The 25,738-nt window shown below is 45.6% G+C and overlaps 1 protein-coding gene across 1 annotated transcript; it reads right to left on the reverse strand.

Annotated features, from left to right (window-relative positions):
* Positions 1-23,027: 23,027 nt before the first annotated feature.
* LOC124675745 (3-oxo-5-alpha-steroid 4-dehydrogenase 1-like) lies at positions 23,028-24,972 on the reverse strand. The gene is made up of 2 exons (XM_047211819.1): positions 24,573-24,972; positions 23,028-23,639 (listed from the first exon to the last, which is right to left on the reverse strand). Exons 1-2 carry the CDS (start codon positions 24,927-24,929, stop codon positions 23,163-23,165), a joined length of 834 nt encoding a protein of 277 aa, XP_047067775.1. The 5' UTR covers positions 24,930-24,972; the 3' UTR covers positions 23,028-23,162.
* Between the last annotated feature and the right edge of the window lie 766 nt (positions 24,973-25,738).

A 25,738-nucleotide genomic window follows, 5' to 3' on the forward strand; every position in this document is an offset into this window, starting at 1 on the left:
TGCATAGAAGTATCATTAATTTTGGCATAAGAAGAGTTATTCTCATTAATAGTAATTGGAGCAAGATTATTATCAAGAATTTGAACATGGTAAACAAGTTGCATATTAAAAGAATTGTTTTTGGTAATCCAATCATGACTATGACAAGTTTCATAAGGATAGTTATAACCTATATCATAGCATTCTTTATAATAATCATCAAAGATCGGAGGCACAGTGTCATCATAAGAAATAGAATAATTATTTTTCACAGTCGGTTTATCTATGACCATACCATCATTGTTATTAGAAGGAGATGTATCAAACACATAATGATCAGTAGCAAAAGGATTTTCAAACACCTCTTCCCCAAGATTAGAGCTTTCTATATCATCATGGGAGGAAGCATGGATAGCACTGATACTATGACAATTATTATCATCATCATTTTCAGAATTAGTTTCCCAGAGATTTATAATATCAAAAGTAGTGTGCTCATTCAAATCATGATCGCTAATGTATGTAAAGGGCATAGGAAGATCATCGTATTCAGATTCATTATCACAATAATCATTAGGAGCAACATACTTACGGTTACCTAGCGTTATCTCATTCACGCGGGGATACGCCGTTACCTCTTTCTTTTTATTCTCCTTCTTCTTCTTCTTCTTCTTCTTCTTCTTCGTTCTTCTTCTTCTTCTTCTTCTTCTTCTTCTTCTTCTTCTTCTTCTTCTTCTTCTTCTTCTTCTTCTTCTTCTTCTTCTTCTTCTTCTTCTTCTTCTTCTTCTTCTTCTTCTTCTTCTTCTCTTCCTTCTCCTCGTTCCCTTCTTTAGGAGGAAGAGGCTTGAAGGGTGGCTTGTCCGCATAACCTGATTTACTTTCAGAAACAATAGAAGAAACTTGGGAGGATCCCTCCTTTTCATTAATTAGTTGAAAACACACAACGGTCCTATCATATTTTGGCAAGGTGTCATCTTCTAAAATATTTTGTATGTAAGTATTTGTATGGCTATTATCAATGCAATAAGAAAAACACTCATGCAGGACATCATCAATATCAAGATCACTCATATGTAACAAAGAGATTTTTCTTGACGAGTTCTTCACACCCCAAAAATAAAGTAAGTTCATCATGCTGATTAGGAGTAATTTCATCATCACAATACAAATTTGCAGCACTCATTGGGTTCAAATTATCATTGGAGGGGCATTGAAAATTAAAATGACCCACTTGATGGCAAACTTCACAAATAAAAGGATAGAGGGCACAAACTTTTTTACCAAGATCATCTAGAGCCCTAAACCACTTTCTAGTTTTTTCATTAGCATGATGGATACAATATTCATCTTTGATTTGATTAATTCCACAAGGTCTATGTATTCCACAAAAATTAACATGCTTATAGGAAATAGCATTCTTAGGAGTTTGAACATGCTTATTGCAATAATTAACAACAATTTCATTCTTCATGCAAGCCTCTTTAAAAGGTTCATGATACTTATCAAAATTCTTTTTGGGCAATTCAAAATGAGAAGCAAAGGCTTTATAAAGATTTGCAGCAACTTGAGAGTCAAGACCATAAGTAGCACTCATATTTCGAAATTTATCGGTATCAATAAAAGCTTCAATGCATTCATAATCATAATTTATACCTGACTCTTTACCTTTGTCGTTCTCCCTTCCTTCGGCGTTCTCCTCAATCCGATCAAGAAGATCCCACCTAGCTTCAACCTCCTTGCTTGTGAAAGATCCCTCCGAACACGCGTCCAGATAGTCCTTGTTTTGTCCTGAAAGCCTCGCATAAAAATTATTAACAATAACATTACGGGGGAGCTCATGAATGGGACATTTGAGCATTAGTGATTTCAATCTCCCCCACGCTTGAGAAATACTCTCTCCATCACGAGGATAAAAGTTATAAATATAATTCCTATCAATATGCACTTCATGAGGAGGATAAAATTTAGAGTAAAAGAGAGATACAATTTCCTTCCAATCAAGAGAATGCCCATCCTTCAGCAGTTTATACCAATGCGCCGCTTTACCAGACAACGACATAGAGAATAATTTCTTCTTTACTTCATCCATAGAGATACCTGCACACTTGAATAACCCGCATAATTCATGCAAAAACAGTAAATGATCTCCAGGATGGACAGTTCCATCCCCTTCATAGCGGTTATCCATAACACGTTCAATAATTTTCATAGGTATTTTATATGGAATACTTTCAGTAGGTGCATTTAAAATATCACAAGCATCATTAGAGTTATCGCATATGGGAGATAAAGTATTATCAGAGCAAATTTTCTCCCCCAAAGATGGGAAGCTAAAAATATCACAAAAACTAGCTTCCCCAAGCTTAGACTTATCCATATCATTAGCAACAATGGTATTCAAAGTATTCATGCTAATATGTTCCATGGGTTTTTTAATTTTCGGATCAACACATCCATCTCTTAAATCAGGAAATAAAGTAAGAAGCTCATTGTCCATTATGCCTAACTAGTGTAAACAAGAAACAACAAGATGCAATTGCAGGATCTAAAGGAAATAGCTTCGAGTACTTACAACGGCGAAAATAGCTTAGTAGCCGAGATCCGGAGTGTGAGTACCTTATACCTTTCCTCCCCGGCAACGGCGCCAGAAAATAGCTTGATGTCTACGGGTGCTTCTATTCTTGTAGACAATGTTGGGCCTCCAAGAGCAGAGGTTTGTAGAACATCAGCAAGTTTCCCTTAAGTGGATCACCCAAGGTTTATCGAACTCGGGGAGGAAGAGGTCAAAGATATCCCTCTCAAGCAACCCCGCAATCACGATACAAGGAGTCTCTTGTGTCCCCAACACACCTAATACACTTGTCGGATGTATAGGTGCACTAGTTCGGCGAAGAGATAGTGAAATACAAGTAGTATGGATGTATATGAGTGGTAATAGCAATCTGAATAAAATATGGCAGCGAGTAAACATGCAACGAACGATAAATAAACGGAGATTCGATGTTTGGAAACAAGGCCTAGGGATCATACTTTCACTAGTGGACACTCTCAACATTGATCGCATAATAAATAACTCTTTCTCTTATGTGCTACATACACTCTTTTGTTGGATGATGAACACATTGCGTAGGATTACACGAACCCTCAATGCCGGAGTTAACAAGCTCCACAATTCAATGTTCATATTTAAATAACCTTAGAGCATAATAGATCATTGCAAAATAAACCAAGAACTAACATAGTGCACACACTGTCCACATTACACTATGAAGGGGGAATAGATCACATCAATACTATCATAATGATAATTAACTCCACAATCTACAAGAGATCATGATCATAGCCTACGACAAGAACCACACGGTGCACACACTAGTCACCTTTACACCACGCAGGAGGAATAGACTACTTTAATAACATCACATGAGTAGCACATAAACTAGTAGCGATACAAAGCTCATCATATGGATCTCAATCATGCAAAGCAATTCACGAGATCATTGTATTGGAGTACAGAGAGAGATTAACCACATAGCTACGGTAGAGCCCTCAGCCCCAGGGGTGAATTACTCCCTCCTCATCATGGAGGCAGCGATGGCGGTGAAGATGGCGGTGGAGACGGCGGTGGAGATGACTCCGGGGGCAATTCCCCGTCCCGGCAGGGTGCCGGAACAGAGACTTCTGTCCCCCGAATTGGAGTTTCGCGATGTGGCGGCGCCCCTGGAGTCTTTTTGGAGTTTCGTCAAGAGGTACGGTGTTTTTAGGTCGAAAGGGATTTTATAGGCGAAGAGGCGGCGCAGGGGGCACTCGGGGGCTCCCCACCACAGGCCGGCGCGGGCCCAGGCCAGGCCGCGCCGCCTTATGGTGTGGTGGCCCTCTGGCCCCTCTCCGAATCTTCTTCGGTGTTCTGGAGCCTTCCGGGAAAAATAGGAGGTTTGGTCTTCGTTTCGTCGAATCCCGAGAATATTGCCCGAACAGCCTTTCTGGAACCAAAAACAGCAGAAAACAGGAACTGGCACTGTGGCATCTTGTCAATAGGTTAGTTCCGGAAAACGCATAAATATGACATATAATGTGTATAAAACATGTGAGTATCATCATAAAAGTAGCATGGAACATAAGAAATTATAGATACGTTTGAGACGTATCAGCGTCGACCCTTCACGGTCCTCTTCAACGTCGGGTCCGGAACCCATATGGTGGATTTATCCGGCCATACATCCCTATAGTGCTGCCCAATGCCCCATGTCCAGAACTCACCGTTCCATGTGTGCAGTAGATTGTATGTGTTGAAGTACGGAGATATGTAGGTCTCCACGCTGATGTTCTGTGGCCGAAGCAGCCTTGAGGACATGACTACAGGGGTATCCCAAAAGTTTTGGCTTGTTACAACTGCACTCACATGAGCTAGGTCCGAGGGTGACATCATGCTTTCTTGAGCCTCTGTGGTGACCTCTCACAAACTTGGCGCGTACATGTATTTCCCACTTACTCCTAAGTGCATCAATTTGACGGAAACCATGGCTTTGTGCTTTTTGGCTTTCTCGTCGAGATGTCGCTGCATCTTTTCAGACCATGGCTTGTTCATTGCGTCCCGAGCGTTGGCAACCTGAACTCTGTCTGCAAAGTACGACAAAGTCCGGTTCCAAGTTTCATTAATCAGCGCCGTGATAGGGAGGGCGCGCACACCTTTCAGCACTCCATTGTACACCTCTGACATGTCCTCTCCTAGGCCTGGAACAGAGGGAAATTCATTGCTTATGGTCATGGTCTGTAAGAAGTCAGGGTCCATTGGACCTGCAACCGCCCTCTGGGAAGGACCGGCGCCTTCTTCGTCCGATGAGGATTCGGACGAAGATGAACGAGCGTCATCATCTAACGCCTCAGGCAATCCCTCCACGTGTTCGCTGATGTCGACGACCGCGGACCAATATCCTGGGCCAGCATTATGGTGGCTAGGCATCTGCTCCGATGGACCCATGCTAGGAGCAGCGGTGATGGCAAGCTGTTCCGACGGGCCGGTACTAGGGCCTGCGGTGATGGACAGTTGCTCCTCTGCAGCGCTCCTACTACTTCCGACATCATCACTAGCAGAAATAAATTTCACGTACACCATCGGCCGTCCGTACATAGCAGCACCAGGTGTGCTTGCAAACCTCATGTACGTACGCCAATTTGTATCATTTTTTACCTCCCGCAAACCCCAACGGGGAGGTCCTGTCCTATCAGTCTCTTCTACGCAGATAAGAGCCTCAACTGTCATCCTCATGCCACGCATCCCCTGACCAAATAGGACTCGGATGCATTTTCTTACATCCGCAAATGTTGTGTTAACCATATCTATCACTGTAACTTCCATCGAGTCACAGTTCGAGAAATCCACCCCTCCAAATTCATCACGTACGACATCCCCATAGAACACTGCCAATTTTTCCATCGTACCTACCGCACAACCAGATTTTTAAAATAATATTAGTAACATCCTACCTTAAATCATATTCATGTTTTAATAATTTTTTTACATCCGATATTTTAACATGACATTATGACTTTTTCAAAATTACTACTCATTTATTGTTAAAAAGGATTATTTTACCTATAAGAATTCGTCAAACAATAAATTACGCCTCACGATATTTCCAACTAATATCATCCAGCTAACGTGCGTACTCACTTCTTCAATAAATTAGTTCTTTTCCTCATATGTTATAATTTCACTCATACATACAATAATACTACACTAGCAGATATATGCTCCAATCCACCTAAATTCATCCATTTGTTCATATGTTAAAATTTCACTCATACATACCATAATATTTTACTAGACTACGCAAATTCAATGTTACATGTCTAATTACTAAAGTAAGATACACTGCAGTAAACAACAAATGGTAACAAAATTTGTGCATGTACGAATATAATCAAATATCCCACATAACTCACCTTGATGTATTAGTCCTTCTACTGCCCCTTCATGCACTTAATCACGCACTTAATCACTTGCTATGCTAATTTTCTGTCTGTTCGTACGAGAGAAGCGAGAGAAGCAAGAGAAGCAGCAGCTGCGCGTGAGTGAGAACTTGCTCTGTGAGGAGTGAGCAGCAACTGCTTTTAAAGCATGCGGAGTCACACTGCTGAAGCACTTTCGGTGGTCTATTTCCTGTATCAGTCGAATCATGTCTACACCAAATGCATGCGAATCGGGCGAGTTACACCCATACAACATCGAAATCATCAGCTGCATTCCCTCCATTCACGCGCCACAGCCAAAAACAGTGCTCCTCGGAATCAGCACAAAAGCAAAGCAATCAGCAAAAAAAGCAAAGAAATCAGTGCTCCTCGGAATCAGTGCAGCAGGCTTGCTGCCTTTGTCGGGCCGGCAGCACTTGCCGCCACAGCCGGCGGAGCCAAGTGGCCACGTCAGCGTGCCGCCCTTGCCCGTGGCGGCAGGGCCCACCTCGGCCGACGGCGTAACGGCGGACTGACGGCGAGGATGAGCAAGCGGACGTGCCGCCACAGCCCACGGCGGCAGGGCCTACCGCCACAGCCGGCGGCGGCTCCTGCCACATGTCGGCTGGCGAGCGTGCCGCCATGGCACTTTTGCCATTTTCACTCACAAGTGGTCCTTTTTGCCATTTCATTGGGGCAGGTGGTCCTTTTTGCCAAAAATTCGCTGCGGCAAGGCTGACGATGCCGGTCGAGCTCCTGTGTCAGGCTGCACGCCATCGCGCACGCCTGCTCCTCACCGCAGCACCGCGGCCACTCCGGCACGGCATGGGACAACACACTCCACTGAAAATGCATTGGCTCGTTGCTCACATTATTTGAGATAAACTCCCCGTATCTGGACTCTGGAGCTTACTTTTACTCTGCGGCCTATCTCTGAATTTTCGAGTACTGTTAGTACCTCATTCATTGTTTATCTGTTCATTCTGTGAAATGCAGATGGCAGTAGTGTTTGTACTTCTATTTATCTGTTCTTACTGTGAAATGCAGATGGCACTAGATGATGTAATCCATTCATTGGGAGGCATGATTTTTAGACTAAGTGCAGAGTATACGAAAATCACGTCTAGTGTATGTGTCAACAACTCATAAACTAAATGATCCCTTTACTAATGCACTTTCAATAAATTGATCCCTGGCTCTTTAATCTTCTGCGCTGCAGTTTCAACTACCGCTTCCATGTGCTCCTGCACGGTGACCGTTTGTTCGCTGAAAACCAATCTCGTCCAGTTCCTGCTAGCTCTTGTTCCAGTTCGTGAGCAGCCTCAAGAACACCGGCAGGAAAAGGAGTGGCGATGGAACAGAAAACAGCTGTGGGCTGTGGTACACACGACGACTTCCTCGTCACCGCGGAATACAAGTAGTACATATGGAATATTCCTTCATATAAACTCAATGAAAACATTAGTCCATAGAGGTTGTCACTAATTACCAAAACCACACATAGGGACAATATACCCTTACAATTAGGAGTTTCCTTCTTTGAACTTTCCTTGGTTGATATGCCAGATTCCTGGGTTTCGAGTGCTTCGTAGCCACTATCTTATTTTGGGCTTCATGGCCCATCATGCGGGCCTCTAGTCGGGCAGAACCAGGTACAATAACAATGTGTACCCGATAGGGTATGCCCACATCATGGATCGTTAAGGCCCGGCTCGTTAAGCTCGTGATCGTTAAGGCTCAGATCCTTAAGCTCGTTAACATTAACAAGATGAAATCATTGTTTGGCTCAGTTCGCTATATGCTCGTGAGCAGCTCGTTAAGAATCGTTGAAAAATAACCGGAAAAAACTCGTTTAGAAATAAACGTCAGCTTCTTTCGTTGAGCCATTGCACTGATAAGTAGGGACACATACACAACGACCCGGATGAGAACGAAGGGCCGGGCAAAAACTATGAATGGAGTGATGCAAATTGACCGTATTAGGAAAGCCAACAGCGGACGAGCAACTGAGCAAGGTGCGGTCAACAGAACCCTAGGGCACCGCAGCCACCAGGGGGATCGAGAAGATGGGAAGACGACCAACCGAGAAAGAGGATTGGTGTTATCTGTTTGCCTCACCTTAGATGTGGCAGGAGCCTAGAGACGCAACACTGTATTGGCCTTGTACTTGGTTTTTACCGATCTTAACGAGTAGCTCATGAACATGGTTGGATTGATTGTTTAGCTCGTTAACCTTAACAAGAAAAAATAGCTGCTCAGTTCGATTCCTTAAGAAAACATGCCGAGCTTAAACGAGTCAAGCAAATGAACGCTCATTAAACTCGTTGAGCTTCGAGTTTTATGTCTAGCCCTAGATTTCCCCTAGCACCTTTGCTCTTTAAGATAGGTGTGTAGATGTGTTCTCGAAGTGTTGATTAAGGATAGCAATGCTAGCTTAATTAGATGTCCACGTACAAACTTTGTGCCTGGTGGGGTGATCAGTCTAGAATATGTAGATCATACCTTACAAGTTTTGCTTCAGTGTTCCCTCTTTGCAAACTTTGGTTCCATATGGACGGCCAGGATATCTCGACTGGTCACCCCACCACATATTAAAGTTTTTTTGTGGTTTATTTCAAAAAAAAACGACTAGAGATAATCTGAGGAAGAAGGGGATGCCAAAACCTCTAGAGTGTGACCACCGTACATAAATAGAATAGTTCCGACATTTATTTTTTGAATGCATTGTTGCCCAAACCCTATGGGAAGATGTCTTTCAATATTTTGGTGCGATTGATCAATTGCTTCCGAAGGGCTTTACAACAAACGGTTCTTACATTTCAATGTAGTTACCTCGCTCGACCAGTTCTTGGAAAATATATTCCTAAGACTCAAGATACCGTTGATGCTGCCCGGAGCATGACATGTACTATTTACTTCGGTTGGATCACTTTCCGGAAATCCAGCTTCTGGTGCTACACATGGCGGGGCTACCTTGGCTTTTCTTCAAGACCATCCTGAGGAAGCAGATGGCATATTCATGACGTGACCTGACCTGTGCGGTTGCTAGAAGTAGGAAGCAATCCGGAAGCGGAAGAAATCAAACGGTGGTGCCTTCGAGGTTGTTGCCTGAGATGAACTAGATAATTGGATAAGTGGCTTTTGTCTATGACCAGTGTGTTGGTCTGTAAAGGTCAAGTGTTGGATGTGAAACTTCTTTCTCTTTGTTCATCGGGTTGACCGCGGTGAGGCGTTGATGATGTTTCAGGCTTGAAACTCCTAGTTTCCGTAGATTTACTTTGGTTGTTGAACTCTGTAATGGTTTCGCTCTTGCAATGGAACCGGGGGATCGAAATCCATGTGAACCTAAAAGTAAATTATATTTGTCATAAAAAGTAGTTTGACAACATAAATATTTCATCACCCCCATTGCACACATTATCATACAAAAGCTGACGATCAATGTTAAGTAAAAGAGCTAGTATCTATTTAGGAGGGATCACATATACACAAAATTAACTAAAGAAAAAGAAGAGCTGAAAAATATATACACAGCCGCCAACTTGCTCCATAGGAAGGAACTAATAACACTAGTTTTTCGAAAGCAGGAACTAACACAAGTTTATCCCCATGTCTGACCTTTTCGCTTGCACGTAGCACTTGAGCCTTGCACGGGTACGGAAACTAAGTCCGAGTTCTTGGCTCACCATTTCTTTTGGCACCCTATTCTAACACGGCAACACAGATGAATTGTACTACTCAGAACGAAGGATATACTAGTGTAGAATAACAGAAGCATCAGAGTAGCGCGCAGGGCGCGGGAGCGTGCGCTCCAGGCGTGAGACTAGGTCGAGGCCGTTCGGGTGGATCAGCTTGGCTGAGATGACCGTTCCAACAGCGACTTCCGCATATACTTACTATATAAGCATAAGCATCACGCCGCCGTGCGCCGGAGCAAATTAGATCCGCCTGCAAACACGACGTGAGCGCACGCATCACACGGTCACACTCAGACGCCGACCATGTCGTCGTCGTCCAATTCCAAGGCGAAGCGATCACTTGGCCTCCAGCAGGGCCCGAGGCCGTCCAAGAAACCCCGCGTGGGCGGCGGCGGCGCACCAGCTGGGCCGGTGATCGTGTACGAGCGCCCGCCGAGGGTCGTCCACGCCGGACCGCACGAGTTCATGTCCGTTGTGCAGAGTCTCACGGGTCAGCAGCCGACGTTGCCAGAGCCAGAGGCGACGACCGGAGCTAGGTACAACGACGGGACCTCGACGTCGGCGGCCGCGGACGATTTGGTTCTGATCACGCATGGCCAGCAGCAGCAGCAGCTTGCGCCGTGTGCTGATGCATCCTGGGCTTCCTGCGTCTCCGGGTGCTGTATCGTCGCTCCTGTCCCCGAGCAGCACCATCTACTCCCCGTCCACGATGCGGGCCATACGAGAGCTCATCAGCTGAGTGCTAGTTTGTTTGAATCAGTTTAGTAAATTTGAGGTTTTAGGTGACGATCTTGGAAGAAGGTTCATCGATCGACGATCGGCGCACTACATATGTAACTTGTTTTAGTTTGTTCATTGATTACAATGAACTTTCAACTTGTCGGAATTCTGAACTCTCTAGTATAGATATTGCTAACATAACTTTGATCATTTCAATCTTTCTAGTATAGATATTGCTTATATTCTTCAGAACTTCTATGACCGATTTCCAAACATATGATGTTGGCGATTTAGTTCGGATGGTGAATGTCGATACTCGTGTGGTCGTACGATCCCAGTTCGCACGCGTAAGTAATTCATTAGATAAGTACACGGGGTAACGCTATATATAAGATCTATACGTAGTTTTACCCGAAAAAAAAAAGATCTATACGTAGTTTCTTCATTCCATTTGATATTTCTTACTTGTCAGATTTCCGATGCAACATGCACACCCGGCCTTGTTTACTTCTCTCATATTTTCATCTCAAGAGGTTTTGGGGATGTGGAGGGATTTGCAGAATCTCTCAGTTTTACTCAATCCTTTCACCCCAACACACACTCCCTCCATCCTCAAATAAGTGCAATTTTGAACATTTCCTAAGTTCAACTTTATTAACTTTAATCAATCCTCTGGACAAAACGTAGCAACATTTATAACACTAAATTGATATCGCTAGATTCATCTTGACATGTAATTCAATAATATACTACCTCCATCCCAAAGCTTAAGGCTTTAAAAAAAAGTCAAACCAAGTAAAATTTGAGCAAACTTTTGGAACAATCTGTCAACAAATATAATATTTTGTAGATACCATATGAAAATATATTTTATTATCTATTTAACGACATTAATTTCGTATTTGCATGCTAATGATTTTTGGTAAAATCTACGTCAAACTTGACATAGTTTTACTTTCTAAAAATAATATAAGCCTTAAGCTTTGGGATGGAGGTAGTTGTATCTTTTGGTCAAATTTAAAAAAATGTTTGACTTCTAAAATAAAATAAACATACATATATTTAAGGATGGAGTGAGTAGATGGTTTTTAATTTAGGCAAAAGCAAAGTGGTTTGCAGGAGATATCTTGGAATTATCCCATAAAAACTAGCTTGGTAAACGGATTAATGGGGATTTTTAGGGATCCTGAATAATCCCCTCTGATCCCCTCAAATATACTAGGAGTAAATAAAGCCTCAGGGTGAGAGATTTTTTTTGACGGTTTAAAGGCAGGAGCTCTGCCGATTCATTATAGTAGAGGGAAAAAACTTTACAATGCAGTGAAACTGCAGGAAAACACAAAGCAAAGCTTCAGGTCTAAACCTTGTTCGCAAAAAAAAAAAAAAACTTGCACTCCTCAAGGCCTAAACTAGCAACAACATTAGCAGTTGCACTCTTAGATTCAAAACACGCCTATTGCGTTCCTTCCACAAGTTCCAAATGAGATACATGGCAACCGACACATGGCAATGCAGCTCCTTTGTTCTGTCCAGATTCCAAATCGCAGCCCACCAGGCCGAGAGGGAGGTGGTCGAAGGAACAACAGTAGCCAACATAGGGAAATCAGAGGAAGAGATGTGCCAGACCTCTCTTGCAAATGGGCAGTGAACAGAGATGTGCGCAGCCGTTTCCTTCTCTTAATCGCAAAGAGGGCACAACTCTTGGTTGGGCAAGCCACGTCAATGAAGCCTATCAGCAGTCCAGATCCGACCCTATAACAACAACCAACAATGGAACTTCACCTTCGGCTCCGCACGCACTTTCCAGACCTGTTCTAGACTACAACGGGGCAGCCTAGTTTTAAACTGAAACTCATAAGCAGATTTCGCAGAGTATTGCCCATCATTGTTAAGAGACCATCTTATTGAATGCGCTGCCAAAGGGAGAAGAATTGGTCCAGGTGCTCAGGGGAGCACATCCGGTTAAGCCCTTTCATCCATCTATTTCCAGAGAGAGCCTCTTTCACTAGCAGGTTCTTGCGCCGAGCTAAAGGGAAGAGCAGAGGAGCGATGATATTGGGTGCCTCGCCTTGAAGCCACCGGTCAGACCAAAAACGACATCTCGCCCCATTGCCAAGCTCGATCTGAGTACAAGCAGAAAAAAGGTGCTTGTCCATGGAGTCACAGGGTACCTCAGTGCCAAACCAAGGCATATATGAGTCGTTAAATTGGAACCAAAGCCACCTCAAACGTAAGGCCCTTCCAAAAGCCACCAAATTCTTGATACCGAGGCCACCAACTGATTTAGGACTGCAAATAGTCTGCCAGTTGACCAAACACTTTCCACCTCCATTTTCCCCATCCTCAATATCCCAAAGGAAATTCCTGCGCAGCTTGCCGATCTTCCTAACATCCCATGGATTGGCTGCAAAAACTGCTAGAAAATATGTGGATAAAGAAGATAGGACCGAGTTAAGCAAGAACAGCCGGCCAGGCTTGGCCATGAGACGCCCCATCCAACCATTCGCCTTTGATGCAATTTTGTCAATCAGAGGTTGCACCTCCACCCTCCTAGGCTTCCTGAAACTCAATGGAAAACCCAGGTATCTGCAGGGAAGAGTGCCGAGCGGGCAGCTGAAATCTTGCATAACATCCTGTGAGTCTAAATCATCACAACGAACGGGAAAGCAACACTTTTGTTGGGGTTCACTTTTAATCCAGAGACCATGCCAAAATAGTGAAGGATATTGGCCACCGTAATCACGTCATGCCTGAGAGGCTTCACAAATAAGACCACATCATCAGCATACAGGCTGATCTGTAATTTTGCTGCTCTAGGAGCCACCTTGGAGAGCATTCCCTCGGTAGTTGCCTTGCGAAATATAAGCTGGAGCGGTTCCATTGCAAGGATGAACAGTAAGGGTGATAGAGGGTCCCGTTTCCTAAGGCCACGGCGATGGAGGAAGGGGAGCCCAGGGATACCATTCAGAAGCACACGTGAAGAGGATGAAGAAAGCAGTAGGGCAATCATGTCATGCCAGCGAGGACCGAAGCCCATTCTCTGAAGCACATCAAGCAAATAAGGCCAGCTAATAGAAGGCACGTGCAATGTCCAACTTCATGAACAAAAGGGGCATACGCTTTGAGTTGGCTTGTTTGAGCACATTTTGCACGTAAAGGAAATTGTCTTCGATGCTTCTTCTCCTAATAAAAGCACTTCGACAGTTAGAGACCAAGAATTCCAACTCGGGAGCCAGCCTGTTGGCGAGCATCTTGCAAATGATTTTGGGGACACTATGCATTAAGCTTATCGGACGGAAATGGCCGGGCTTGGAAGCTCCATCATTCTTAGGAAGAATCACAATACTAGCTGAGTTGAGCAAATGCCAGCAGCCAGGGCGCAGAGAGTGAAATTGACATGTGGCCTTTAGGAGGTCATCCTTAATGATATCCCAACAAGATTTATAAAATTTTCCGATGAAGCCGTCAGGTCCCGGGGCCTTCTCGGGATGAATCTCAAACAATGTCGGTGCTAGCAATTGCAGCAAATTCCGCTAAAGCTCATGATAGTAAGAGGGTCCAGGCGATAAGATGGAGTAAACCGGGTGTGCACCAAATCAAATTGAATGTTGATGGTTCTTTTTTCTCTGATTCTATGAATGGGGCAGCTGGAGCTATACTAAGAGATTATAAGGGTAAGTTTATTGCGGCTACCTCTATTTTCCTCCACAATACTTCATCGGCTAAGGCAACTGAGGCAAGAGCGATGAAAGAGTGATTAACCCTGGCTGTTCAACTGGGATGCTCTAATATCATAGCAGAGTCGGATTCGATGGATATTATTGAAGCTTGTACGGGGGAGAGGATCTGGTTTGATGAATCTTCGGCGTTGTGTGGACCTTGGGACGCTCATAGGCTCGGTCATCTTCCTGCATTGCCCTAGAGAAGCTAATAGAGTTGCTCATGAGTTGGCTAGATTTGGTATGGATAGTAAATCTCAATGTAATTGGGTCGATGAACCCCCTAGCTTCCTCTTACCGTCCATCCTTAACGATGTAACAACTCTGTGATTTGGGCCAGCAAGTACCATACGCACTCTTTTCCTCACCAGGGTACCTAAGTGGACTGGGAGGTTCTTAATGAGGCGGCTTGCTGGCGGGTTTATAATATATTCATGTTTCAAAAAAAAACTCATCTAGAGAGAACTCGTTCTCAAGGTGAAGCAGATCACGACTAGGCAGCCCAATAGAATCCCATAGAGGGTGCAGAGAGCGCTGAACCTCTGAGCCCAGCCTTTCCCGGAAAAAAATGTGAAGAAGCTCAGCCTTTGCCTCATGAGTAGTGACTTCATCATTACAGGTTTTTAGCGAGGGAATGTGATTCTTTCTTCGCCTTCCATTAGCCCTGAGATGGAAAAGTTTAGTGTTGGCATCCGAGGCTCTAATCTAGGTCAACCGAGAACGCTTCTGCCACTTCATTTTCTCAATAGCAGCAATACCAAGCAGCCTCGCCCTTAACTTCCTTTTCATATGCATCTCATAGCTTTCCAAGGTCCTATCCTCCTGAGCCAATTCAAGGTGGAAAATCACATCATTTGCAATCTCAGCCTGTAGACGACACTCAGATCTCTTCTTTTTTTTGCCATTTTTTCAGCGCCTTGGACACCCTAGATAGTTTAGTGTGCAACCGACGGAAGGCATCGTTGGAATGAACCTGTAGAGACGGTCTGGGATATCATCATAAGACCGTAGAGATGGTCTACAAGCTGGTAGGTATCCCGTATGTAATTGTTTTTGCCTAGTGTTCGGTTACATGCATGGAGGCTGCGTGTTGTGTCGCACAATGCTTAGAGCAGCGTGAATCTAGGTTGTCCGGAAACACTCAAACCAATAGTTTTTTCAGGCCCATGCCTAAGGACAACATTGTATAGAAAAAATTCTCTTATTTCCAGGTTGCATGACTCTCTCACATGGCACTCGAGAAGCTGTCACAACCAAACAACAAACAATGTCACAACCAAACAACAAACAATGCATGCCAGCAAACCCACTGATCACCATGAAGGCAGCCAAACAAACAACAACGCGATATGTGCATCCTAGGCCCATATTTTTGTGTGGCCTTAATCCGGGGAGGCATGATCCACAGGGTGCAAAAATCAACCGATGCAAGCAATCACCCTAGTGATATCCACTCATTTCCTCCACTATCAGCTCTTGACCGATGACCAAAAACAACTTTCTAGCCATTCCCAGGACATCTCCGGCTAATAGGGATATAATTATGTAAAGTCGATCCATGTCCAGAGCTAAGGACGACAACAATACCTCGACATGAGCAGCCACGGAAGATTGTCTCTCATTCATGGGCAGCGGAGGACGCAATGGCTTAGTTAGCCGATTCAGATCATCCGAATGAGAAGATCCCGACATCACAGGCGATAGATCAACTGTTAGATGTAGGGCAATTTCCCTCTGTAGAAAGCGATTACGAATCCTCTTGACATACCTTGAAAATGGTGACGGCTCGGGGGAAGACCAACCGTACGGCGGTGGCTCACCCGTGGAGTCGACGTCGTCAACACCGTCATCCTTATCAGACAACACCCAGAACCGACCGCCGATCGGCGACGAAGTCTGGTCGCCCAGGGAAACGCCTAGGGAGTCACCCACCCACATCCCTTGTTCCGAGAGAACTGTTTGAACCATGGAATATAGAAAGATTATGCCGGCATTTGCCAAAGGCTAAGTGACGGTTCAGGAAGTTTATCACCTGAGGGCTCGTGCGCGAGACAACGAGATCTGAACTAGACATGGAATATTTTGTGATGCAAAACCGATTAAAAGGCGGTTGGGTGTAGTCGATCTTTCCAGCAAGGAAGGGTCACACTAGTGAGGGTCCTTCTGCTCCTTGTGTTATGCTCTCTAACGGAGGTTCTTGCGGATAACACGTTCAAATTCTAGTGAACAACAGAGTAAAATAGACACAAAAGTAAATGCAGGAGGTAGTGTGGAGTTCTCACAGTTATAACAACTTTTTTTCTTCCTCATGTATATGTTTGTAGGATATGTCTACGAGACGTACACAAGCAGCATGAATGTAGGAGTCAACCCGTCATTCCTTGGCAAGGGAGACGTGAATTGGTTTCCTATAAGAATGAACGTCCTTGCCATTTGAGGCTTATTGTCCTAGGTGGCGCCAGATGAGATAGATAGGGAGGCCCAGGGACATGTCAAAGATAGAAGAGCCCAGATTTCAAATGAACAAAGTAGAAAACTTGAAAAAGGACTATTCTGATTCTCAAAAAATAAGGGGTGTTTTGGCACAGACCACCCTTTCTTTGGAGGGCCCACGTGACAGGCTATTAGCTCAGCAGTACATCAACCCGTGATGAGTGTGTCGTTGTGCCCAAGCTGTAAGGTCTCTCAGCCGCATGAATAGTTTAATATGCATCGGAGCCTCACCTGAAGATGTGAATCATCCCAGGCATATTGGTATGATTTAACTCTAGATTTAAATCATTGCTTATATATTTAGTAAGGACCCATATCTACTGTGTGTTAATTGAGCCTGGTTTGGTAATATGCCAAATTGGCCACTAGTAGTGGCTAAAATGATATCTTTCCCATAAAAGCCCTTTCCGAATTGTACTGACTTTTTTTAAAGCTTACGGCTTTTTTAAAGCATGGAAAGGAGTATATGACGATCTCTGGAAGATGGATCTGAGTGGAAGAAGACATGCAGTCGGCTAGGAAATGAGGTCTCCCTATGTTCAGCTAACAACAAATATAACTTTATTTGATATAAAAGAGAATCAAGGCATACTTGTCTCCTCACGCATGCTTGCAACATACTTGACCTGAGCAAGCTAGTTAAACTAATGAAGTATTTTCCTTCCTGGTTGCTTTTCCTTCTTTCCATGCATCATCCTGTACGTATGATAATAATCACCTGCTAGCTTAGCCTCTAACATTGAACTCGCGTGTTAAATGCAGCTATGCGTCCAGCATGCTCCGTCCAGGAAGAAGCAGCATCATCAGGGTCAACTAACCGGCCGACTACCTCGTATACGTACTATTTATAATTGAACTCCATCTGTGTTCAATAGCTATTGTCATGCAATCTTAACCCTTACATTAGTTAATTAACTACTCATACCACTTGTCATGCATACGTCTGCCGGCTGCTAAGTGCATATCATACTAGCTCCGCTCCAAAAGCAGACGAGGCATTTGGCATGCTGGTGTGGTGGTGACCGGCGTCCGACGGTGCTATAGTGCTATTTTATCTGGTTTACTTATTTCTCTAATTAATCAAACATCTGTTTTTTCTTTTCTCACTTCCCTTTCGTGGGGACTTCCGAAAAGAAGAGTGGTGGCTGAAAACTACTTGCTCCGTCCCATAATACTCCCTCCACTCGAAAAAGATGTTGAATATTTGTCTAAATTTAAATGTATCTAACACTATAGATACATCCAAAATTAAATAAATCGGGGAAACCATATTCCGAACGTAGGAAGTATAGGATGTTATCAAAGCCAATATAAGATGTTATTAGCATCTATATTATAGGATGAGGGAATAGTGAATCACTTTTTTTGGTTGGGTTGGTGAAAACAAATATCATAGTGTATTTGCCATAAAAAATGTGGCATAAATATATTCTAAACCCTTTTACATGCATTATCATACAAAATGTAGTTCAAATGTTGCACTGTACACAGGGGTGTCATCAAATCGTAGTTGCAACCCACGATGTAACTCATGACTAACATGAATCAAGAAGCAATCGAATGATCCGGAGGTATTTACAATCCACGTTATAATTTATGAGTAACAAGAATCACGCCATCACGGAGCGATCCAATACTTCTGTCTTTTTTTATCAGTTGCAACCCTAAACGTGACACTAAAAAAATCGCAGTTACAATTCATATTGCAACTTATGCTAGCACGAACCACTCAACAGTCATATGGCCTAGGAGTCGACCAAGAATTAGCAAAATCGTTATTTTAAAATATACTACCCATTACGCAACCACCAACTTGTTCCATACGGAGGGATCGACACTAGTTTATCCAGCCTCTGACCTTTTCGCGTGCACGTAGAATTGCAGCCATGCTCGGATATGGAAATTAACAAGTCCAAGTTTGGCTCACCATTTCTTTTGCGCCATCGTGTTCTAACACGGCGACGCCCCCCGCTATATAAGCCTCAATGGCGCCATGCGTCGGAGGAAGTCGAATCCGGTTGCAAAGACAGCGTAAGCACATACATCACAGTATCATACAGTCGCACGCCGCCATGTCGTCCTCGTCCTCGTCCAACTCCAAGGCGAAGAGATCAACTGGTCTTCAGGGCCGGAGGCCGCAGCCGTTGAGCCTGACGACCCGGCCGTCCAAGAAACCCCGCGTCGTCGCCGGCAGCTCTGACGGCGGACCAGCTGGGCCGGTGATCATCTATGAGCACACGCCGAGGATCATCCATGCTGCGCCGGACGAGTTCATGTCTGTCGTGCAGAGACTCACGGGTAAGCAGCAGTCATTTTCGTCGACATCAACGGCAGCGACGTTGCCGGAGCCAGAGGCGACGTCCGGTGCTAGGGATGACGATGAAACCTCAACGTCGGCGGCCGCCGAAGCTTTGGCTCTCGCGCCCGGGCAGCAGCAGCGTACGCCGTGTGGTGATGATCATCCGGGGCCTTCTACTTCTCCGGGTGCTGCATCATTGCTCCTGTCCCCAAGCAGCTTCATCTTCTCCCCGGCCACCATGTGGGCCATACGGGAGCTCATCACCGAGTGCTAATTTGTTCAAATCGGCTTGGGAAATTTGAAGATTTGGGTGATAATCTTGCAAAACAAATTCATGTGTAGCCTGCATGTGAGACTTGTTTTATTGAATTTATTCTTTAATATTAATTCTTTTTTTCTCTGTTCCTCTTTGTCGCCACTGTAAATTCTTGTTCTGTTAATTAAGGCACACATGCCATGGAGTAGACTGAACTTGCCTGAATTCTGACATGGAGAAACTGTGTTCTCAAGTGATCAACAATGCTACATCTACGTAAAATTTCCTACGGGAACTACTTACGCGCAGACGTGGAGACCTGAAACAAATCCACGATCCTAAAATCAAGGAGGCCAAACAGATTCGAACCACCCATATGCATCCACGTAATCCCGTAAAAAATTTCCCGTAAGCTGATTCCCGTAAGTGTAGCATTATTGCTCAAGTGATCTATGATCATTTTATAGTCTCAAATATCAGTGTGTGAAATATTTCTGGCAGCACTGAAAAAAGTTTTCAAAACTTCAGCAATTTTAGTTTTCCATATCCGACCACATGACAAAAAATCCCGCTTGGACATTTGATGAAATTTGATATCTCTCTTAAGATTTTTCCCTGGATTCATGAGTCACCAAAATATTTCGACCAAACGTAATTATTTTTAGCAGCACTTAAATAAATAAACAAAACTTTAGTATTTTCAGTCTTCAATGCCAGGCCACATGATAAATATTCCTGCTTGAATGTGACTGAAATTCAAACTGAAGTTTGATGAAATCTGAAAAAAAATTCCAATCTCTTAGAGTTTGGCTTGGATTCAGAATCATTAAGACCAAAAGGCCAAAATGCATTTTTTGGTGGCTCATTGTAATTTCGGCTAAGGTGTTCTCGTCTACCTTTTCTTTAGCCTCCCCGCTCCACTTAGAGCATCTCCAGCCGCGTCCCCCAAACCGTCCCCCAAACCGCGCCGGATCGAGCGTTTGGGGGACGTGTTTTGTTCGTGCCGCGTTTGGGGGACGTCGCTCCCCAGCCGCGTCCCCCAAACGCCGCCCCCAAACATTTAAAATAATTTTTCTAGCATTTTTATTTCAATTTCCACAAATTAATACATAATTTGGAACGTGGTTTACACGAAAACACAGTTTGGAACATGGTTTTCCACAAACTAATACATAGTTTGAACCATGGTGGACACAAATATAAAATATTGCAAAGAAACTAAACCTAACTAGGCCGTGCATCGAAGGTTTCGTGTGTTCGCTGCTAAGAAAGAACACTCGAGGGCACACCCGATCACCCAAACTGGAAAATCCAGCGGGAGGATGGTGCCCTTGTTGGTTCTACCGATGAGGCGAACAGGCGAAACCTCCGTGCACGTATTCGCTGCGAAGAAACAACACTCATTCGGTCGTCCTCCTCGTCGGTGCTTGTCGTCGTCCCCGTCGACGTGGTAGTTCCGGAGGCAGCGCCTCTCGTCGAAGACCTTGACGCTCATGTCCCCGTTGCCGAAGTAGGAGAACACGAGGATGAAGCCGGCTTGGAGGCTGTGGTGGCGCGCGAACTTCTCCCAGCCGATGTTGAAGTACATCTTGCCGCGCGCGTCGTAGATCGCCTTGACGATCCACCGGCGGTAGCCGCACGAATGCTCCCGCGGATGCATCGTGCGCGGGCGTACGCCGCCGACGTACTCGGCGAAGGAGTCCGGCAGCCTCCGGATGCCGCGCGGGTCGCCCTTGAGGACGTGGACGAACTCGAACAGGGACGTCCGGCTCCACGTCCATCTCCGACGATGATGAAGGCGGCGGCGTGGAAGGCGACGGCGAGCGTTCAGCTGCGCCGCGGCCACGACCACGACCACGACCACGGCCGCGGCCGCGAGGTCCGCCTCCGCCTCTACCAGACATAGCGTCGAGTCTTGTTGAGAGATGGTGGCGGCTAGGGTTTGGGAGAGAGGCGCTAGGGTTTGTGTGTGGAGAGGGACGATGAGAGGCGCCCCTTTTTATAGGCCGGAGGGAGGCGGAGGAGCGGTGGCGCTCATTAACGCCGGCACGCAGAGCTAGGCGCGACGGGACGCGTCGCTGCGCCCTCTGCGGGAACTGCACCGTCGCTGCGCGCCAATAACTTCCGTCGCGAGGTAGGCGACGGTTAGGTTTAAATTAATTGTGCCGCTGACGGGTCGGCCCCGCCACTCCCCGCCTCGCTTTCGTTGTGTCCGGCATCCCCGGTGCGTCCCCTGTGGGACGGGGACGGGCTCGGGGCGCCGGACACCGAATGGGGGCGCGCCGGACGAAAAAGGGCTTTGGGGGACGCGGCTGGAACGCTTTTTTTGTCCGGCGCGCCCCAAATCGCTTTGGGGGACGGTTTGGGGGACGCGACTGGAGATGCTCTTATATGGTCATTTTGTGCTCCTGTGAGCTATCTCCTCTAGATGCCTCTGCTCCATCCTTCTAGTATCTACTAGATCCTCCCCTCTAATGTCGGGTTAACGAGTTCTCAATTTCATCTCTCTGGATGTCTTTGGTCTCGCGAAGTTTACTCTCTCCTTCAAATCTTCTTGCCCTCAAAGGGTGAGCAGAGGGCACCTTCTCAAGCATCAGTCATTTAGTTGAACTCCTTGTTATGTTGCTACGGTATTCCCTTTTGTGGGGCTTACTCCCCCCACCGAGCAGGTGGATGGTGTTGACAAGAGTGGTAACCATATAGTTAGGCTCGACTGGTCTGATGCGGATGGGCGACGTTATGTGGACCGGAGATCTTCGTGTCCAACACATGCATGTCCATGGTGTGTTCCCTTGCAAGTCCAAAGCCAGGTTATCGAGTCGTTGATCTCTCTCACCTACGGTTCTCCCTTTTGCATGGCTACCTCTCTTCGGAGGGCTGGTGGAGGGTGCTCGCTAGTGTTAAGTATATCATACCACCACTTTTTATTAGACCAGTCTTTTGAGATAGTTGGTTGGTTGAAGTATCTAAATGGTACTCGGTTCAAGGCTCAATCCCCGCACCATTAATCCCAAATTTATCCACGCCCCTATTGGGCGTGATGGGATGTGTTATCCATGTCAAACGTAAAGGGGCTGCTAAGTATGTTAAGTATATTATACCACCGCTTTCCATGAGATCGTTCTTTTGGGGTAGTTGTTTGGTAGAAGTATCTAATAGTTGGAGTAGTTCGGCAAGAGCGGTAACGATATAGCGACGTTGAGTCGGCCTAACAAAGACTAGATATGTCAAACTACAGCTTCAACACATGATCGGCCAGCTTGGATGCTGGGTGCCACCTCTCTTTTGCATTGTTGTAGGTTTCTTTAGATGGTGGAGTGTGATCATGATGTTTTCTTTACTTCCTTTTAGTGTGGCATAAGGCAAAAATGATATATCAGGTTTAACTCACGGATAATCAAAATTTTACTGGTCCAGGCTATTTTTGACCATATTTCTAAAAAAGAAAGTGCTATCTGATGAAACACTAAGGTTATTCATTTCAACACGTCCAGCATTTCGGCTTTGTTGCCGTGTAAGCAACATATGACTTGGTAGTAACTAAACCTGTCACCATCGATTCAGTTCAACGGCGTAGGATCCTCTTCCTTGACTGGCCAGTTGAAAACTTGCAACGCCTGTTCTATAATTACTTAACTCCCGGTTGGAAGTAAAAGTCCAGCTAATAGGCGTTTCTTTTATACTACTAGTATAATCTCTATTGTTGGAGTACAATACTCGGTCTTTTCTCCCAGCTATGATGCCACACGCCCACACCCATCTCTATACGCAAATCAATGCATTTCAATGTTCTATACATGTTGTAATCTCTGAAACCAGTTAATTCATCGCAAGACCCTGACATTGCCGATTTTTTAAGGGGATTAATCGATTTCAGTGCAACCTCCCGCAGTTTTGGTCAGGTGACACAATTAGAACATCAAAACATCAGCGATCATTAGTTCCATCATCCGATCACAATTCTTACACCAAGCAACTAATTCATCTCTTTGGCAAATCTCAGACTACTTATGAATGGACGAGCCTACAATTACTATTCTAATTACCTACAAGATATAGGGCACCAGAGCCTTGATCCTCGCCGGGAACTCCTCGAACTTGGATTCGTACCATCTCCTGGTGGCGAAACTTCGGCCGATGAGGTAGCCTGCGGTGCCAGAGGCCATGGCGAGCGCGTAGACCGTCTGTGAGATCATCGCGAATCCGAAGAAGCCAGTGATCTCGAAGAGGTAGTGAGGGCAGGTGACAAGCTCGAAGAGGCCACCCTTGGGGATCTTGTACCCCTTATCATCGTCGCCTCCTTTTCTGAGTTGCGATAGGAGGTAGTGGTGGTAGAAGTTGCCGGCGATGCCTATCGCGAAGAGGAGCATGCCGGGGTAGAGTAGGTCGGTTGAAGGGTCGGGGAGGCCGACGGCCAGGTGTTGTGCGTAGATCATGGTGATGGTGCTGAGTAGGTAGCTGGAGGAGATTGTGAGAGCTGTATTGAGTGGCATGTTTCCACTATACCGGTGGATGAACAATACCTACAAGAGCCAAACAAAAAGTACTAGATGCGTTACAACGGTGTAGTGTAATAATTTGCCTCTACTGGAAAATGGTTTTCTTTTTCAAGATACCTATAAGACTGAATATCAAATTATTGTGAAATATAGTTTCGATCAGATTTCGGCCACCACTGAAATCACAGAAATTTATCGGATGATTTCAATGATTTGGGTATGGGCACTGGCGGACCCAAGAATAATTGGAAGCCTGGGAAAACTACATTTTTTATAAAGGCTTAAGATGCTAATTCTTTTTTCAAATGACCATGATAATGCATTGATATAAGGTAGTACCCATCCAGCAAGCTCGTGCAAGTGCCGTGCAGGGATGCTGAATCCGCCTATTGGTACCAAAGATTTCCAGTAACCGTGGTCACCAAAGATAACCGGTCAAATACTAGAGATCGAAGATTCTCGAACAAAATTTAAATTTTAAACTTGATTGTGTCTAAACATTTTTTATAAGTATAATATTTAGGGGAGAAGAAATCGAAAATCTCTGACAAATAAATTGGGGCATGGAGTTATAGTGGAGGGGAAACACATATGGTTTATGTTGGACAAACCAAAAATTCCAAATTCAAAACGAATTTAAATGGATTGAGCGGTATTTCACTTGATATGATGATTTTCTTCTCAGTTCAGTCAGAGTACTGCAACCAAAATACACTAGTAACAACTAACAACTAACAACTGAAATACCTAATTTTTCAGGTGATATTTTTTCATTGAATAACTCAGGCTGTACAGGACCCTTCTTGGTTGCAACAGCACTTTCCCTTTTTTTTTGAATAACACAGGCTCCTGTACAGGACCATTCTTAATTGCAACAGTACATGGCTGTCGAAGGGTCGGTGTCGAACGTAGAAACAGTGCTGGTCATACATTATAATTTTCGATAAAGTACATTACCTCGAGGACCCGCTTGAGGAAGTGGACGGCGAGCGCGGCGGCGAGGATCTGCGCACGCAGCCCTTCGACGGCGCCCGGCACGGCGAAGGACGCCGCCGCAGCGACGAGCGCCGGCATGTAGGCCACCAGCATCCCGTCGCGGCCCGGCAGTAGCGCGCCGCCGGCACCGGCGCTCGGCTTCTGCTGGCCGGACATGACGTGCCAGAACTTGGAGTAGGCCATGTGCTCGCCGCGGAGCTCCGAGAGGCCAGCGGACGCCAGCGACGCGAACGAGACCACCGACATCGCCGTCACGAACGCCGACGCCGGCGGCGGGTATAGCACCGCTGCCGCGGGCAGCAGGGACGACGGCCACATTTCTGTCTCGATGGTGCGTGGCGTGGAGCGGTGGAAGAGCTATGGATCGATCCTTGCGTTTCGCATCCCCCTCGTACTCGCGCATTGGTATATCCTAGGATGCCGATCAAGGAGACGTGGCGTCATGGGAGCCTATGGAGTTATCGATGATGCATGCGACACGTCACACGCAGACGTACCGTTGCTGCGTTACCTACTACCCAAACCAGGAAACTGGCGAGGAATCAAGGGCCACGGATTAATCATGCATATAGCATGACCCATCACATAGCGGTCCCGATAGTGTTTTGGGGAACCGGAAGCAAAATGGGCTCACACCGGTGCACTGCAAATAGCGCCGGCGCTTTTTTGAGTTCAATAGAAGCGCCAACAACCTCGTGCCGGCTCTTTGGCGAATGGCGCGAATCGGACGTGTCGGTGACTCGCGAGGTGAAATTTTTTGGGTGTAGGAGCCGTCTGTTAGCCACACATCCCAAAGGTCGACATCAGCGGGGAGTGGCGGGACCGACGCATCAGCGACACATTCAATTTTAACCTAACCGTCGCCTACCTTGCAACGGACGTTATTGGCGCGCAGCGGCGGCGCAGTTTCCGCAGACGCGCAGAAAACCGTCTCGTCGCGCCTAGCTCTCCGTGTCGGTGTTAATGAGCGCCACCGCTCCCCCGCCTCCCTCCGGCCTATAAAAAGGGCGCTCTCGCATTGTCCCTCCCACACAAACCCTAGCGTCTCTCTCCCCAACCCCAGCCGCCACCATCTCAAGAGACGACGCCATAGCTGGTAGAGGCAGAGGCCGAGGCTACGGTCGAGG

The sequence above is a fragment of the Lolium rigidum genome, chromosome 7 (genome assembly GCF_022539505.1).
Source record: "Lolium rigidum isolate FL_2022 chromosome 7, APGP_CSIRO_Lrig_0.1, whole genome shotgun sequence".
NCBI classification, from domain to species: domain Eukaryota; kingdom Viridiplantae; phylum Streptophyta; class Magnoliopsida; order Poales; family Poaceae; genus Lolium; species Lolium rigidum.